The sequence below is a fragment of the Plasmodium gaboni genome, chromosome 14 (assembly GCF_001602025.1).
Source record: "Plasmodium gaboni strain SY75 chromosome 14, whole genome shotgun sequence".
Taxonomy (NCBI): domain Eukaryota; phylum Apicomplexa; class Aconoidasida; order Haemosporida; family Plasmodiidae; genus Plasmodium; species Plasmodium gaboni.
Window position 1 is genome coordinate 198,857 of NC_031494.1, and position 18,720 is coordinate 217,576.

Here is an 18,720-nt window from a genome sequence, read left to right on the forward strand (position 1 = left end):
TATATATATATATATACATATATTTATTTATATATTTATATTTTATTATATTTTTTCAGCTAAAAAGTTTAATTGAAAATAAAGACTCTTGTTATATAAGGGCCTGTGGATTTTTGTATTTGAGATATGTCCATTCCCCATCCAATGTAAAAAAGAAAAAAAAAAAAATGAAAAATTTATATATAACAAATGCACATATATATGCAAATAAATATGTACACAAATTCATGTACATATATATAAAACATTATGTACCTTTTTTTTTTTTTGAATTTAATTTTTTTTTTTTTTTTTTTTTTTTTTATTTTTTTTTTTTTTTTTTTTTTTTTTTTTTTTAATTTAATTTTTTTTTTTTTTTTTTTTTTTTGAATTTTAGCTATGGATGTGGTTTGAACCATATCTGTTGGAAGAAGATGAATTTTCTATTTCAGCTGACAAAAGAAGGAAAGTAACAATAGGAGAGTATGTACAAAGTTTATTATCAGATGACAAATATTTTAATACAGGTATATTCATTATGATAATATAAATATATATAATTATAGGTACATATATATTTGTGTGGATATTTTGTTGTTATAATTTTATAGTATCATATAAAAATATAATTACATAAAATATGAATCCTTTTACCTAATTTTTTATTATTTTTTTCATTTTATTGTTTTTTAGTTTTGCCAAGATTACCTATAAAAATTAAGAATGTATACGGAGCACGTTTAATGATTATAGATGACCATAGGAGGCGATTAAAAAAGAATAAAGAAAATATTGCAAAATTTTTAAAGGGGGAGCCCGTTTTAGCTTATATAAAGTAAAATTATACAAAAATAAATAAATAAATAAATAAATAAATAAATATATATATATATATATATATATATGTGCACATATTTATATATTTTTTTTTTTTTTTTTTATTTTATTATTTTTTAGCGGGGAATGGGAAAAAGGAGAAATAGGAGGTGTCGTAAATCACGGCAAGGATAAATTTTTTGTACGCCTAAGAGAAATTGATGGAAACGAAAAGCTAGTTAATATCGGATACGTAAAATTAGAAGGGAAAGATAAACATAAAGAAAGAGATATACAAAAGCACAGAAGCAGAGATAGAAGTACTAGTATAAGTGAAAGGAAAAGAAGAAGACGAAGAAGAAATAGTAGCAGTAGAAGCAATAGTAGAAGAAGATCAAGACATAGTAGAAGTAGTAGTAGAAGAAAAAGGAAAAGGAGACACCGATATGAAAGTAGAAGTAGTAGTAGAACAAGACGAAGAAGTCATAATCGTAGTCATAAGAGAAATTCAAGTCATGAAAAAGATTATAGTATTGATAAATATTCAAGTCGTAGTCATAGTAGAAGTAAAAGAAGAAAACATAGTAGTAAACATTCTTCACATTATAAATCACATAATAACCATCGTGATAGATCATTAGATAAATATAATAATAGACCATCAGAAGAACATGAGTCATATAGAAGTAAAAAAAAAAGAAATGAATCTGTTTCTAGATCTTCATCGAGAAGTACAAGATATAGAAGAGACAAATATGAGAAAACAGAAGATGAATTAATTAGTAGATTCAAAAAATTGGAAAGTCAAAAAGCTTTGGCAACAGGAAAAGATTATGCTCGTAGACCAACATCTTATAAATCGTCTCTTTCTTTAAAAGTAGATAACATACCTATAAGAAGAAGATCAAGATCACGATCTCCTAGAAGAATTGATAATAGGGTAGTGGTACAAGTGGTGCATACAGATAAAACAAATAATGAAAATAATACGTCAGAAAATTTGAAACTTAAAGAATTAATGAAAAAATATAATAAAGATGATAAAAATGATGAACTTAAAATGAATAATTCAAACTTAGAAGAAATGGATATTATGACATTAGGTTGATATGTAAATAATATAATATTACACATATAAATAAATAAATAAATAAATATATATATATATATATATATATATATATAAATACATTTATTTATTTATATATTTTTCATACAATAAACAATTATATCATTCTCTGATATATATATATTTTTTTTTAGTATAATAACATTTTTTATTATAAATATATATAAATAAATACATATACATATTTATATATATATATTATTTATATCTTTATGTGATTAGTTAAATTTATATGAGTTAGTTATAACATATACCAGTGTATATTATAATAAAATTATTTTACAAACGTTTATAAGAAGAAACATAAAATTTTAAATAATATTCTTTCTAATTAGAAAATCATAAATTAATATATATATATTGTGAGGTATTTAATATATATCATTTTATTAAATATTATTTAATTTTTCAAATATATATTATGGTCATATAGACATATATATATAAAATATAGATAATGTGTACAAAAAAATAAAATAAAATAAAATAAAATAAAAAGTAAATTATTTTAAATAAGAATAATATATATATATATATATATATATAACAAAAAAATAAATAAAAATAAAACAAAATAAATGTATAACGAATTATTATCAAATATAAAATTTTATTATAAGACACTCTCTTCTTTGATAATAGCATTTTAAAGAGAACATCTTAATTATTACAATTTTTTGAAAAAAATAAAGAAAATAATAAAAATTATGTTTATTAATATATATATATATATATATATATTTACATTTATATATTTTTTTTTATATTTATATTCGTAGGACATGCCTAGAAAAAAAAAAAAAAATTTTTTTTTTTTTGTAGATTCACCCTAATTTATTGTTCTCAAAATATCTAAAGTTGTTCACTTTTTAAGACTTGTTAATGTTACATTTTCATTTTATCATTATTTCTTGCCAGTTTAATCATATGCATATCCTTGAGTAAGTTATTAATTTTTATATAATATTTATTTTTTATACTTGTCCATTTTTCTTTCCCTACATATTCCATTTTATCATAAGAAAAATTATCATTATCAAATTTATCTTTACTTTTATAAATATTTTTATGATGAATATGTTCATTCATATAATAGTTAAAATTTTCATTACGTGTATCATAATCATTATATTGAGAAACTTTTTCGTCATTTTTATTTCCAACAAAATGATTATTATTATTCTGATGGTTGATATATTTTATATCTGTTTCATTTTTTTTCTTTATATTATTATCAAAAATATTTAAAATGTTAATTTTTCTTCTTTTCCCATTTTCTTCTAAGTTAAATAAATTGAATCCACCAACACTTATGTCGTCTTTTTCATCTTCCACATTTTTTATATTCGATTGATAATCGTAAATATTTGGTGTCAAGCATTCTTTTTTTAATTCGTTATTAAATTCACATTCTATTTTTGCTTTTTTTCTGTTACAACATTTATCATTATGAAGAAAATATCTTTTCATTTTACATACAAAGGAAAAAATAAAAAATAAAATATATATATATATATATATAATATATGATTATATCTTTCTTCACTTTAACTTATATATATAATATTCCAAGAAGCACTTAATATCATCATATTATAATGAGTATATTATTATATAATTATAAATATTTTTTCTTTTTTTTAATTATGTTGATTCTTACAAAATACATATATACATCATATACTTAAATGTTAATGGATAAAAATATAAAATTGTATATTCAGTAAATGTTTATAATATAAATATAATATCATTATATATTTATAATATTATGTTATACAATATTAAATATAATAAATTATGAAAATAAAAATATAACTATATTATATATGTTATATAAAAAAAAATAAAAATAATATAATGGATTATTTATTTATCATATTGTGGGTTTACGCATATTTATATATAAACACAAATTTATATATATATATATATATATATATATATATATATATATACATACGTATTTTATATATATATAAATATGTATATCCAAGAAAATTATAATGTATAATATTTTATATATATAAGGATTTTTTTTTTTTTTTTTTTTTTTTTTTTTACAGGCTTTTAAATTAACAAGTATTTAATCATATTAAGAAAAATATAATGTTTTAATTTATTTTATTCTTTTTAATTAAATCCATGTATTTTACGTTTCATTTTATTTGTGTATTAAAAAAAAAAAAAAAAAAGGAATAAAACAATTATATTTAGATAAATATATAAGCATATTTTTTAATTCTTTTTTTTTTTATTTTTTTTATTCTATATTATTTCCAAGTTAATATAATTATATTAATTATATATATATATATATATATATATATATAGGCGTTGTTATTTTGTTATTATAGAAACTTTAAACAATTTTGTTTCTATATATAAGCTTTTTCTTCTTTATTATAATTATATGCAGTATAATAAATAAATGTAAAAAAAAATATATATATTTAATTAAATAAAAATATATAAAAATTATGAAAAAAAAATACCTTACTGTTTTGTGGTTTATATAATTAAAATAATATTACTTCTTTTAGACACTTCTATAATATATATATATATATATATATATATATTATTAATTTTTTTGTTATCTCATATTTATATAAATATAATTAATAATGAGACTTTTAACACATAATTTTTTAAAATGGTTTGTTCAAATACAAAAGACAATTTATAAATAATACAATATATATATATATATATATGTGTATATATTATATGTATATACGTATGTGCTATTTCTAAAATTCAATTATATATACAGATAATTATTTTATTTAAAAAATGTTTATATATATATATTTATTAATTTTAATAGCAATGAAACACAGTGCACAGGAGGTTATCCGCTAACAATAAAATTAGATATGGATTCTGAAGAAAATATAAAAATATTAGATCAAGATATAAATGTAGAATTTGTAAAAAATGTATTATCAAAAGTTGATTACGATGTTTTATATAACACAGCTAAACAGGTATTTCTTCGTAATATGAATATATAAATTTTTTTTCTTCATAAATATAAATACATTTATAATAATAATTTTACGTATTTATGAATGGTAATATGCTTAATTTTTTATGTATACAACAACAAAATGTTATATGCATATATATATATATATATATATATATATATATATATATATATATATTTATGTATGTTTTATTTTTAGTTTGGTATAAATTTACAAGCTAGCTATTCTAGTGATCATCTGGAAGATGAAGAATTTTTAAATTCCATTCATCATGCCCTTTTTAAGGTATTTAATTAAAAAAATATATATATTTATATATTATATATTTTGATGTGTATATAAAAAATAATATCATGTCATTTGTATTTATATAGGTTCATATAATGGAAGGGTCTTTGATATGCCCCAAATGTAACATTTCTTTTCCAATAAAAGATGGTAAATATATTTTTTTTTACGTCATATGTTTATGCAACGCTAATAAATGAATTTTTATATAAACTTAAATTAATGTTTTTATATGTGTATACATATAAAGATATATATTAATATAATAATATTTATTCAGATATATAATAATATATATATATTTTTCCCCTTTTAATATTAGGAATTCCTAACATGTTAACAGGAAACGAAAAATAAAAAAAAAATAATAAATAATAAATAATAAATGGATATGCATTTAATATTTCAAGGGCATTTAATATAATAATTAACATTTGGATATTCCACAATTATTGTGGACTCTTCATTATCAAGGAAGTGAATTTTAGGTTCATGATTTATATGAGTATCTTCAATATGGATATTATTTTCATACAGGTGACAATCTTTTTTATTAGAATAAATATCAGAACTTGATAGCTGAAAATCATAATTTATATTTTGTTTTTCCATATGATTAATATATTTTTTACAAGAACCATCCTTTATATTGCTCATATATTCTTTTGGAATATTTTGATCATGTTTATATATATTTTTTTTTTTTTTAATTTTATCATTTTTAAATAAATAATAATTAATATTATCACTAATATTGTTTTCATGTATTATATTATTATTAATTTTTTTTTTTTTTTCATTGTCCAAATAAGATACTTTGTTTTTAATTATTTCTACATGTTTCATATCATTTATATTTTTATTGTCATTATTTAAATTTTTCATACCTTTATTTTTTTTCTTTTCATCTTTTAATTTTTTACATTTACAATTTAAGACAATTTTTTTAATTACATTTTCTGAAGAATCATTCAATTCTGTATTTGCATTTATCAAGTGCAAATTAAATTTCCCTTGAATTTCTTGATTCTTAAGAAGATCATTAATATTTATTTTACTTGAATTTTCTAGTGAATTATCATCATTGTGATCATAAAGACATTTTTTCTTTTTTTTATCATTATCTTGATTTTTCCTATTTTTTTCTTCGTTGTCGTTTATCCATAAATATTTCTTGTTAACATTTGAACATATGGAATCTTCAAGTGGTGCATACATTTTTTTAATACCTGGTTTAATCGAGGTGATATTTTTCTTTGTACTATTATTTGAAGAATTGTGTAAGTATATTGTCTTCTTCTTATTATTATTGTTACTATTAATATGACGCGTCTTTTGTTTTGAAGATATTATATCATCTGACATACTTGATATATTTGACACATTTGACATACTTGATATATTTGACATATTTGACATATTTGACATATTTGACATATTTGACATATTTGATATATTTGACATATTTGACATATTTGATATATCAAATATATATTTATTATTATTTATTATCGTATTAACCTCTTTATGTTTTATTCCCTTTTCAAGGTCATTTTCTATATTTTCCTCATCGATGGTCGTTATGTTGATTTCATCATCATCCTTACGCTCTTTTAATGATTTATCATTTTCCTCTATTTTTTCATATTTGTTAAAATTTATTTGCTCAGAATTAATATTTCTTATTAATTCATCTTTATTATATAACTTATCCATATTTAACTTTTCATTTTTTTTTCTTTTTGCACTAATATTTAGCATGTCCATATGTTTCATATTATCTTTATTTAATTCTCCTTTTTTTTTATTTTCATCATTTAATACATCAAGCGTATTTATAATTTCATTATTTTTTGGAATTTTCTTTTTAATTAAAGAGCATTTTTCTTTTACATTCTGAGAATATAAATTCATCTTCTTCGTTATATCATTATTAATTTTAAAATTATATATATGATTACATTTTATTATTCCTTTTTTTATAACCTTTTTACAAACAAAATTTTTTCTTTTCTTTTTTATATTATATTCATTATTTATTTTATATTTTGGTAACATTTTCCCCTTTAAATATAATTGTTCTGGATGATTAACATTTTGTGTTATATTCAAATGGTTATTAGAAATAATATTCTTTTCTTGTATTTTATTAAGAGGACAAAAAATCGATGAATCCTTATTTATTTCGTTGTTATCTTTATCATTAATATGATATGTATCATTTAAATTTAAATTTAAATTATTTTCAGATAATACATAATCAGTATAATTCTTAGAACAATTTTGTGTAGTACAGTTTTTAAATAAATTAATATATGATTGTGATCTCTTATTATCTGTAGATTTATAAATATGATTTTTTGTTCTTAAATTAATATATGAATTATATCTTCTTAAATTCTTACTATCAGCTTTTTTTTCATTACATATACTTTTATTTTTTATATAAGAAAAAAATTTTGAAAAAATATTTTCCTTTTTTTCATTATTTATCTTTTCTTCTTTTACCTTTCTTAAGAAATATTTATTTTTAGCTGACTTGTTCATGTAACCAATTTTTTCATTAGTTATATAATTAATATGTACAATGTGTGGATTTATTTTTTCATTACATATTTTGACGTTATTGTTTTTATTATTATTCTTTTTCCTGAAAATAGTATTATGAAAAAGATTCAAATTATGATATGCATCATTTTTATTTGATTCTATATTATATTTATTTATAATATTTTCTATATTATTACAGTTTGTTTCGTTTTTAAATTGATTTTCTATTTTATTCATAGTTTGTATATAACTTGTTTCATTTAATGTTTTTATATGATTTTTATTTTCCTCCTCACATTTGTTAAAATCAACACAAGTAATTCCTTCCTTTTTATATTCTCTATTATTATGTTTTAATAGATTTATTTTTGTATTATCATTTTTTATAGGATATTTATTTGTAACGTAATTCTGAATTTGTCCATTTTTTATCTCATTAGTTTGATACTTTTTTTTCATTTCATCATTTTGGTTTATTTTCCATTCATTTCTATACATTGGACAAGACAAAGTTTTTAATTTATGTTGAACATTTTCATCATTCTTTTCTTTTATTATAAAAGGTGTTGAACTATTCAATGAATTCCTTTTTCTTTTATTACAACAGATATATGAAAAATTGTTGTTATTATGTATTGGGGTATTTTTAATATTTGGAAGCACATCATTAAAAATAATATTCTCATTCTCATTATTCACTTTTTTTTGATTTTTCTCATTTTTCTGATTTTTTTGATTTTTTTCATTTTCAATATATTTTTTGTTACAAGGATAACATGAATGCACAACAGAATTACAACTAGTCGATAGACTATTTACATTTTTGACAATATGATTAGTATCACTTTTAATCATTTCATCATCGTTTCTATCTAACTCTTTAATTTTACATGTTTTTTTCTTTTGTTCTTTTTTTTCTTTTACATTTTTTAAAATTATTTCCATAATTTTTGATGTCTTGGATTTTATTAGATTTTTATAAAATACTGTATTTTCATGATTTTTATCCTTTTTATTTTTTATAATTTTTTTTTTATTATTTTGTTCTGATAATATTTTTAATTCTTCCTTAAGAGCATTAATTTCCTCATCTTGTAAAATTAAAAAACTTTTCAATTGTTCATTTTCTATATCTTCTTTTTTTAACAATTCTTTTAATTTTCTCATTTTTTCTTCAATATCGATAAGTTTGGATTCATATTTTGTAACGTCTAATAGGTTTCTGGCTTGATAAATTTGATGGTTTCTATTTTTATCCATGGCACTAGTTTTATGATTAATGATAATATTTTCATTATCACATGTAATAGATGATTTATGATTTTTTTTTTCTTCCCTTTCTTTAATCTTATTTATATCAAAACGGTTATTATTATTATTATTATTATTATGAATTAATACATCCTTTTGTTTATTATAGATTTTATTATTATATTCATGATTGTGTTTCTTGCTTCTTTTCTTTCTTGTAACTTTCATTAGTTGGTCCAATACTAAATCATAACATTTTTTGTGATGATATATATTATCATAAGTTTCATTATATGCATCACCTTTGAACCTTATCCTCCAAATATTATTATTATTATTATTATGCTCTTTTTTGAATTTTACATTATTAATTTTATATATATTTTTATAATATATATCCTTTGTTGTGTTATACTCATTGTTTATAACATTTTCAGATATATATTTATTATTATTATTATTATTATTATTATTATTCCCTTTATCTGTATTTTTATTAATCCTTAAATTATTATGTTTTATCTTACTTTTTTCCAATAAACTAATATGTTTTTTATATTCTGTATTACCATCAACTTTATACATTTCATTATTTAAATCATTATTTTCTATATCATATTCATGAAATTTTTTTTTTTTTTCCTTTTTTTCATTTATCATACTTTTATCAAAAATATTGATCTCATTATTTGTTGTTCTACAAACGTTTAATGGTTTATTATTTATACCCTCAATTGGTTCACTACCATTTTGTTTATTTTTTTTTTCCTTTACATTCTTCATATAAATCTTAATGTGTTCATCTGAATCTTTTGGACAAAGATTGTTTATAATATTATCACATTTTTCAATATGAATATATTTTTTCTTATTTTTAATGTTAACATCAAAAATATCATTTATATTTTTATATAAATGCTTCACTTGAAATGAGCTAGAAGATTTCATGTATTTTCCATCTTGATATATATGATCAAATTTCTTCTCCTCTGTTTCTTTTCTATGTTTAATCATATTACTTGGAGAATTACTATAACCATTATAAGAAAGAAAATTTTGTTGTTTTTTTTTTTCTTCCTTACTGTGAATATTATTTATATCATTACTATCATTTATATTTTTCTTTTTCATATAATTATCATTACACATAAATATCATATTATTATTACTGTTCATTTGTGTATCTTCCTTATCACTTAAATCAAAATTTAAATTTACTTCTCCCTGTATAGAAATTTCATAAGAACTATCGGTATTTATGCTATGTTCCTCTTTACAAGTTTTATTAAAACATTGCTTATTTATTTTATTTCTATTTGTTGATATATTCCTTTGTCCTTTTGAGATGAAATTATTTTCGTATTTTTCGTTATTCTTATTATTTTTATAATTTTTGTTATATTTATTATTTTTATAATTTTCTTTTTTTTTCAAATCCTTTTTATTTTTAACCATCTTATAAGGATTCATTATTTTGTTAGTACCATTAGATATATTTCTTTCCACTTCTTTGTTGTTGTTATTTCTATTTTTTATATCAATTTTTTTTCTTTTTGGTTTTTTAACTTGCAATATATTCCCACTAAAAAAAAGTTCGTTCGACAAAACGTTACAATTTTTATCTGTATTTTCTGGCTTTACAGCTTTAGTATTTAATAAAAATTCAACATTTGTATTTTCATTTATTTGATTATTTCTATATATTTTTTGGGAATTAATAGAGTGATTTCTCTTTCTCAGATTAGTACCATTCTTATGATTGGTTTTAAAAAAATATGTTGACATATACTTTTTTGATCCTTTTGTTGATACTGTTTTATTTTCAGTTTTCTCTTTTCCATTAAATATTCCTTTTGAATTTATAATTTTTTTTTTATTACTATTATTTATATTATTTATATTATTGCAATATTTTGATCTAGATGAAGATTCTTTTGTAACAAATGATAAATTGCTTTTTCTCATTTGTTTTTTTGTGTTACTTTTTTTATTTTTATTTTTTTCTTCATTATATATTCCTTTCCTTTTTGAAAATTTGCTTTCATTATATTTTTCAATATATTTATTACTATCTATTTTATTATTATTATTGTTGTTGTTGTTATCATTTCTTGTGTCATCCATAAGTCTTTTTATAATATTATTATGTAACACATTAACACTTTTTTTTATATGTACATGTTCATTTGATAAAATATTATTAGATCTTTCCTTATAATTGATTATATCATTATTTTTTCCTTCACTTTCATTGGTACTATTATAACATATATGATCCATTTTATAATCTTCTTCATCACAAGTTGGAGTAGAACCTTTTTTCTCTATAATATTATTATTAGAATCTTCCAAAATTGGTTTCAGGATTTTCTGATTCATAGGATCAAAATAATTGCTGCATGTTTTCAAATTATCATTTGATATTTTATATAAATAATAATTTTTATTCTTAATATCTTCCTTTTTTTCAGGATAATCTTTCAAATTTATAAAATATTTTTCATCATCTCCATAACTATTTTTTACCTTAGCTATAACACAATCTTTTAATATATTATGTAAAATAATCATTCTATCCTTTTCTTTGCAAATATTTCTTATATCATTTTTGTCTTTAGTAAAATTGTTTTCATATGAATATTCTTTCATTTTTGTTTTTTTATTAATGACTCTATTTATTTATTTATTTTTTTTTTTTTTTGAACAGTGAAGAACTATAACAAGAATTTTATATGAAAAATATATATATATATATATAAATAAATGCTGATAAGGACAAATACTTTTTATGACTCCAAGAAAAATGATGGCATTAAATTAATTTTAGAAAAAATAACATATGTCAATTGAAATATGTAAAAGACAATAACAATATGAAAAACATATATATAGCATAAATATTTTGTTTTGTTTATAATAATATATGAAAGAATTATATTTTTTTTTTAATACACATTATAAATTACAAATAATAGCTCTATTCTAAAAAATATATAACAGTTGTATAATACATATATATATATATATATATATATAATATTTTGGTTATTATAATATATTTATATCATAGAAAAAAATACATAAATGTTCTATGTTGTAGTTTATTTAAGATTTCTTTATTTATTCAATTAAAATAATTTTTTATATTTATTATAATTTAAATATGACAACATATATTGAAAAATGTAGAAATTTAATTATTACTTTTGCAATATTCTTATTAAAAACAAAAAAATTAATTAAATTCTATATTTCTATAAAGGTATTATATTTGTTTGTTCATTCAAAAACATATATAAAAAAAAAAAAACAAAATAAACCTGTGCACATAAGAAGCACAATATTATTATATTCTTATATGATATATGTACCTTTTTTAAAAAAGAAACGATAAGTGATGTAGAAATAAAAATAGAACAAAATTTGTGTTCATTCTTTTTAAATATGCATTTGGAAAATATTCTTTGGAAATAAGAACGAGACAATTTATTTTTCAACAAGTATCTTTAATTATTAAAAGGTATAAATTTGTATACTTTTATATATTATTAAAATTTATTATATTTTTGAAATAAATTTGGACCTATAAATATATATACATATATTTTACATTATCTGTTCTTAATATTCCTGGTGTATATAGTATGTAGAGTACTAATGTTCATAATAATTACAAAAAAAATATGTTTCATACATAATAGACAGTAATAAATTTTGTCGTTTTCATATTTTGTATTTTTCCCTTTTTTCTGGCTTTTCTTTTTTCATTTTTACTTAATCGTCTTTGTTGTTCATTTAAATGAGTCAAAAAAAAAAAAAAAAAAATTAAAAAAAAATAAAATCAAATCAACCAATATAAATATATTTACATATATATAAAGGTACAATATACCCATGCATCGATAATATATCTTATATTGATATAATATAACAATTTTTTAATGATTTAATTTCAACCAGTCTTATATTATATATATATATATATATATATTTTGATCATTATTAATTATAATAAAACGTCAATAAGGACCAATTATCCTATATTTATTTTATAGTAAGAGAATATATAGCTTCATTTAAAAAAAATTATATATATTATACTTGGTTATATATTAATTTTTTGTCTATATTTTTGAATCAATTTTAAAAATAAATCGTTAAATGTATATTTTACAAATATAAACTGCATGTAAATCACAAAAAAAAACAAACAAAAAAAAAAAAGTCATATAAAATATTATATTGAACCATTTGGCTTTTTACTAGCTATAATCGTAATGTTGTAAAAAAAAAAAAAAAAATTCAAAATTTATTAACATGTTCAGGTAAAGTATCCACAATTCATAAAATATTTATATATATTAACATTTGATCTCTTTAAAATAAAAAACAAAATGAAATAAAATATAAAATAAAAAATATATACAAATTAATATACAAATAAATAAACAAATACATACATATATTTTTTTTATTTATATGTGTATTTTTTTGTGTTTTTTTTTTTTTTTTTTTTTTTATTTTTAAATTCGGTCTTTTTCATCCCATAAATTCATATTATCACTACATTCATATTAAAAAATATATATATATATATATATACTTTTATATTTTAAGACTTATATCCACCTTTTCTGATTTATAAAAACATTGCATTACTTGTCAGAGAAATGGAAAACGAATATTCAACAGGAGCTGTTAGACCATTCCAAGCTGCTGAAAGTAATGAAATATATGAAGATCCTCAAAATTACGAATTGGCCAAAAAGGCAGTAATATTTACCCCAATATATTATTTTGATGGGAACTCATGGACAGCTTTAGAAAGATTATTAAATCTTAAAAAGACAATATTTCATGATAATAGACTTGTTACATTATGCCCCGTGGAAAATAATAAGACCCCAATCGAACTAGAAGCTTCAATTAGTGGCAAATATGATATTAAGGTTTATAGACATTGCGAATATATTTTATGTATTGAGGGGGAACAGAAAATATTAATAAAAATACCTGTTACAAAAAATATTATAACATGGAATTCTGAACAACGTCTTCCATTATTACCAAAAACATGGAAACCTACAATCTTTCATTTAAATGAGAGCAATATATTTCTTAGGTATATTCCTGATAAATGTTTAGTTATTAGTCAGGTGAGTTATACTGATTCGTATAAGGTAAATTGTATTAACTTCTCTGAAGGATTTTGTTGCTGTCATCCAATAAATAATTTAGCACTATTATATGGAGAGTATCAACAAAATCAAGAATCTAATATTATGAAATTGCCAAAACTTCCTATAAGTAATGGGAAATATAATTATTTTATACATTTTTTTACATGGGGCACTATGTTTGTTCCAAAATATGTTGAATTATCAAGAGGTCCCTTATGTAATTTCAAAAAAAATATAATTGCGTTATTAATCATACCACCCAAAATACATATTTCTGTTGAATTACATAGTTCCTCTCCTGTAGTATGTTCAATGGAATATAAAAAAGATTTTCTTATTACTGCAAGAAAGCCAAACATTACAGATATAGAGATATATACAATCGTGCAAGATCAATTAATAAAGTATGATTTTTCATATGATCTTCGTTTAAATAAAGAAAATGCTTCAATATCACATTTAAACATTCCAATAGCTTTTAAAATAAGTAATGAAGAAAAGGAAAAAAAAAAAAAAAATTCTTCTCATATATGCAAATGGACATTTATTGAAACGAGAGATCAAAGAACATTAAATAAATCAGGAAACTCTTCATCTGAACATATCATGTCTCAAGATTTGGCTTGTATATTTGATGCAGAGAAAGGTTAGAAATTTTTAAAGCAAAAAGAATTATAGTAAATACATTTGAAATTATATTGTACATATAAAAATATAATAAATAATAAATAAATAAATATATATATATATATATATATATATAATAATTTAAGAATCATTTGTTGTCTATTAAGCAAAATACGATTAATATATATATATATAATTTCAATTATGTATATATTTTAATTTATTCATTTATTTTATTTTATTAGGTATTTATTATTCTACAGATTATGGTATACGCTATTGTAAGGCATTTAAACAGTTGAAAGTATAAATATAAAACCCTTATTTTTTTTCATTAAAATAGTGTATAAATATATAATATACGATATATTTTTTGTCTAATGTTATTTTTTTATTTTTTCTTTCATATTGTATATTTAATTATTTTTTTTATGAACCTACAGCATATGCATATAGCTATCTTTTAAAACGCTTTTTCATATTATATAATTGAACTAATATATGCTGATATATATATATATATATATATTTTCGATAATAAAAATTTATGCGGTCTTTTAAATAATAATAATTTTTTAATATTTGTTTAATATTATTAAATATATATATATATATTAAAAGAAATGGAATTTTTTTTTCATTATTTTAAACAACATAAGAAATTTTCAAAAATAAAAAATGCTCTTGATTAAATAAAAACAATACATATATAAACTATAATAGATTGGTAAGCCTATTACAAAAATAAATATTATATATATTTATATATTACGCTGAAAAATTATATTTTTATATTTAATAAATACAAATAAGCAAAAAATTCTACAAAATACAAAATATTATAATTAAATTATAATATAAAATTAATATATAAATAATAATAAAATATATAATATTTCCGTATTTTTAACATTGAAATATATTTATTTTTATATAATTAAAATTTTATATTTTTTATTTTTTATATATTTTTATTTTTTTTCTTTCAACATAGAAAAATAAAAATCTTACATAAAAAAATACGTATTTCATCTTTAAAAATTAACTACAAATTATGAAAAATAACTTAATTATTTTTCTCTCTTTTTCTGACATGACTTTTCTTTCATTTTAAGAATTGTTTTTTTTATTTTTCTTATTGCATGAATTTTTAATTGAAACATCTATTAAGCGCATATTAAAGAATATATAGATTATCTACCCGTAAACATATTATACATAAAATAATTTTCTTCTTCTTAAAATTTAAGTAAGTAATTATAAATTTATATATAATAATATATTGCCATTTTATAAAATAAAAGATTCAAAAATATATATATATAATATATACCTCAAAAAAAAAGAAAGAAAAAAGAAGCATATTTGTAAAATATTATTTTGAAAATTTTAAGTACATCTATAAAGTTTATATTTATAATATAACATATATTATTTAAATATTTATATAATTTTTTATGTATATATAATATAATATATATATGTATATATATATATATATATTATATAAAGAAAAAAAAATTATATGCTACTTTTATTATTATTATATAAAATATTGTTGATATATAAATTAATATATTAATAAATATATTTTATAATATATTACGTATTAAATTTATAATAAATTATTTATAATAAAATAAATATTTTATATTTATATATAATGATATAAAATTTAAAATAGCAACAATATTTTTATATAAATATATTATAATATTTTTTCTTTTAATAATAAAAAAAAAAAAAAAAAAAAAAAAAAAAACTATTCTTTTTTTTTTTTTTTTCTAACAATGAATATACAATATTATTATAGCTCTAATATAATTAAATTTTTTTTTTTTTACTAAATTTTCTTTTAAGTGTACAAAATTTAGTATTTCATATATTTTTACTTAAATATTATTTATTTTCTTTTGACAATATTATATATTTTTTTTTTTTAAGTTCCAAAATAATATTATATATATATTTATATTTTATTATTTTTTTATAATTTAATTTATTTTTTTTATCCGTTATTCTTCAAAATTGATAAAAATACCGGAAAAATATATACTATAAACATATTCATTTTATATTAGTATTTTATTTATAAGTTTTTATTTTTCTTTTTTTTTTTTTTCTTTACATCTGTATATATATATATATATATTAAAGTTAAGATATATAAAAAGGATTATGATAATAATAGAACATATACATATTACATTATCAGTAAATATATATATGTAGTATTTTTTTCATTTCTTTTTATAATATATATATATATATATTTTAAGATATACATATAAAGTAAAAGTTTTTATTATATATATATTTAAAGAATATATAGCATCTATTTATATATAGAGTATATATAAATGTACATATTTTATGCTTATTTCACATATTATATACAAAAAGAAAAATAAAATAATAAAATAAAATAAAAAGAAAAAAACAATAATATATATATATATATTATAATTAATATGCAAAAATTTTATTTTATATTTTATTTATATTAATATAAATTTTATATAGCCACATATATTTTTTTTTTTTATTAATCCAAATATATTTAATATATATATTAATATATTTAATAAATTTTTATATTACCATTTTTTATTTCATTTATAAATCTCCAAAAAAAAAAAAAAAAAAAAAAAAAAAAAACATTTAAAATTACAAATGGCTCTTACCGTTAAAGAAGAAGAATTTTCAAATACACTGATTAAAAATGCTTCAGCATTTGATCGATTGAAATTAGGTAATTTGAAGAACTTGAAAATCCAGAAAAAACTTCAGTTTTTATATTTAATATTGTTTGTCCTTATTACTGGTGTGTTTTTCTTTTTTTTGATTGGAAATTTTTATTCTCATCGTAAGTTGTATCAAGTTATTAAAAACACAAAACACACAACTGTAGGATTTAAAATAGATAGACCACATGATAAGGTTTTAAGCTCTGTATTGAAAAATAAATTAGGTACATATGTAAAAGAGAGTTTCAAATTCTTTAAATCAGGTTATACACAAAAAGGATACTTAGGAAGCGAAAATGATAGTATTGAATTAGATGATGTAGCTAATTTAATGTTTTATGGTGAAGGTCAAATTGGAGCTAATAAACAACCATTTATGTTTATATTCGATACTGGTTCAGCTAATTTGTGGGTTCCAAGTGTAAATTGTGATTCTATTGGATGTAGTACTAAACATCTATATGATGCATCTGCATCTAAATCATATGAAAAAGATGGAACCAAAGTAGAGATATCTTACGGTTCTGGAACTGTTAGAGGATACTTTAGTAAAGATGTATTAAGCCTTGGAGATTTATCACTTCCATATAAATTTATTGAAGTTACAGATGCAGATGATTTAGAACCTATATATAGTGGTTCTGAATTTGATGGTATCTTAGGTTTAGGATGGAAAAATTTAGCTATTGGTGCAATTGATCCTGTTGTTGTTGAATTAAAGAAACAAAACAAAATCGACAATGCTTTATTTACATTTTATTTACCTGTTCATGATAAGCATGTTGGTTATTTAACTATAGGTGGTATTGAAAATGATTTTTATGAAGGACCATTAACATATGAAAAATTAAATCATGACTTATATTGGCAAATAGATTTAGATATACACTTTGGAAAATATGTTATGCAGAAATCAAATGCTGTTATTGATAGTGGTACAAGCACAATAACTGCACCAACCAAATTTCTTAATAATTTTTTTAAAGATATGAATGTTATTAAAGTACCCTTCTTACCATTATATGTAACTACTTGTGATAATGATGATTTGCCAACACTTGAATTTCATTCAAAAAATAATAAATATACATTAGAACCTGAATTTTATATGGACCCATTATCAGATATTGATCCAGCTTTATGTATGCTCTACATATTAC

At 18.6% G+C, this 18,720-nt stretch overlaps 6 protein-coding genes across 6 annotated transcripts in view; 4 read left to right on the forward strand and 2 right to left on the reverse strand.

Moving 5' to 3' along the window:
- The window catches only part of PGSY75_1407300 (putative pre-mRNA-splicing factor 38B), a gene marked incomplete at both ends in the record, with an annotated part of 2,698 nt that extends 795 nt beyond the window's left edge, over positions 1-1,903 (forward strand). The window contains 4 exons of the mRNA XM_018787779.1: positions 60-146; positions 377-506; positions 673-814; positions 937-1,903. Coding sequence (XP_018639151.1) covers positions 60-146; positions 377-506; positions 673-814; positions 937-1,903 — 1,326 coding nt within the window. The remainder of the gene's footprint in view (positions 1-59; positions 147-376; positions 507-672; positions 815-936) is intronic.
- A 906-nt stretch (positions 1,904-2,809) lies between these two features.
- On the reverse strand, positions 2,810-3,394 carry PGSY75_1407400 (hypothetical protein; the record flags this gene model as incomplete). Its single annotated transcript, XM_018787780.1, has 1 exon — positions 2,810-3,394. One exon carries the CDS (start codon positions 3,392-3,394, stop codon positions 2,810-2,812), a length of 585 nt encoding a protein of 194 aa, XP_018639152.1.
- A 1,157-nt stretch (positions 3,395-4,551) lies between these two features.
- PGSY75_1407500 (putative tRNA m2G10 methyltransferase subunit) lies at positions 4,552-5,562 on the forward strand (the record flags this gene model as incomplete). Its single annotated transcript, XM_018787781.1, has 5 exons — positions 4,552-4,583; positions 4,755-4,914; positions 5,116-5,202; positions 5,292-5,355; positions 5,528-5,562. The coding sequence occupies 5 exons, from the start codon at positions 4,552-4,554 to the stop codon at positions 5,560-5,562; spliced, it is 378 nt and encodes a 125-aa protein (XP_018639153.1).
- Positions 5,563-5,610: 48 nt separating this feature from the next.
- Positions 5,611-11,655, reverse strand: PGSY75_1407600 (hypothetical protein; the record flags this gene model as incomplete). The annotated part of the gene is made up of 1 exon (XM_018787782.1): positions 5,611-11,655. The coding sequence occupies one exon, from the start codon at positions 11,653-11,655 to the stop codon at positions 5,611-5,613; it is 6,045 nt and encodes a 2,014-aa protein (XP_018639154.1).
- Positions 11,656-13,676: 2,021 nt separating this feature from the next.
- PGSY75_1407700 (hypothetical protein) lies at positions 13,677-15,123 on the forward strand (the record flags this gene model as incomplete). The annotated part of the gene is made up of 2 exons (XM_018787783.1): positions 13,677-14,832; positions 15,059-15,123. 2 exons carry the CDS (start codon positions 13,677-13,679, stop codon positions 15,121-15,123), a joined length of 1,221 nt encoding a protein of 406 aa, XP_018639155.1.
- Positions 15,124-17,486: 2,363 nt separating this feature from the next.
- On the forward strand, positions 17,487-18,720 carry PGSY75_1407800 (plasmepsin IV; the record flags this gene model as incomplete). The annotated part of the gene is made up of 1 exon (XM_018787784.1): positions 17,487-18,720. A coding segment is annotated over one exon (1,234 nt), but the record flags the coding sequence as incomplete, so codon positions are not given.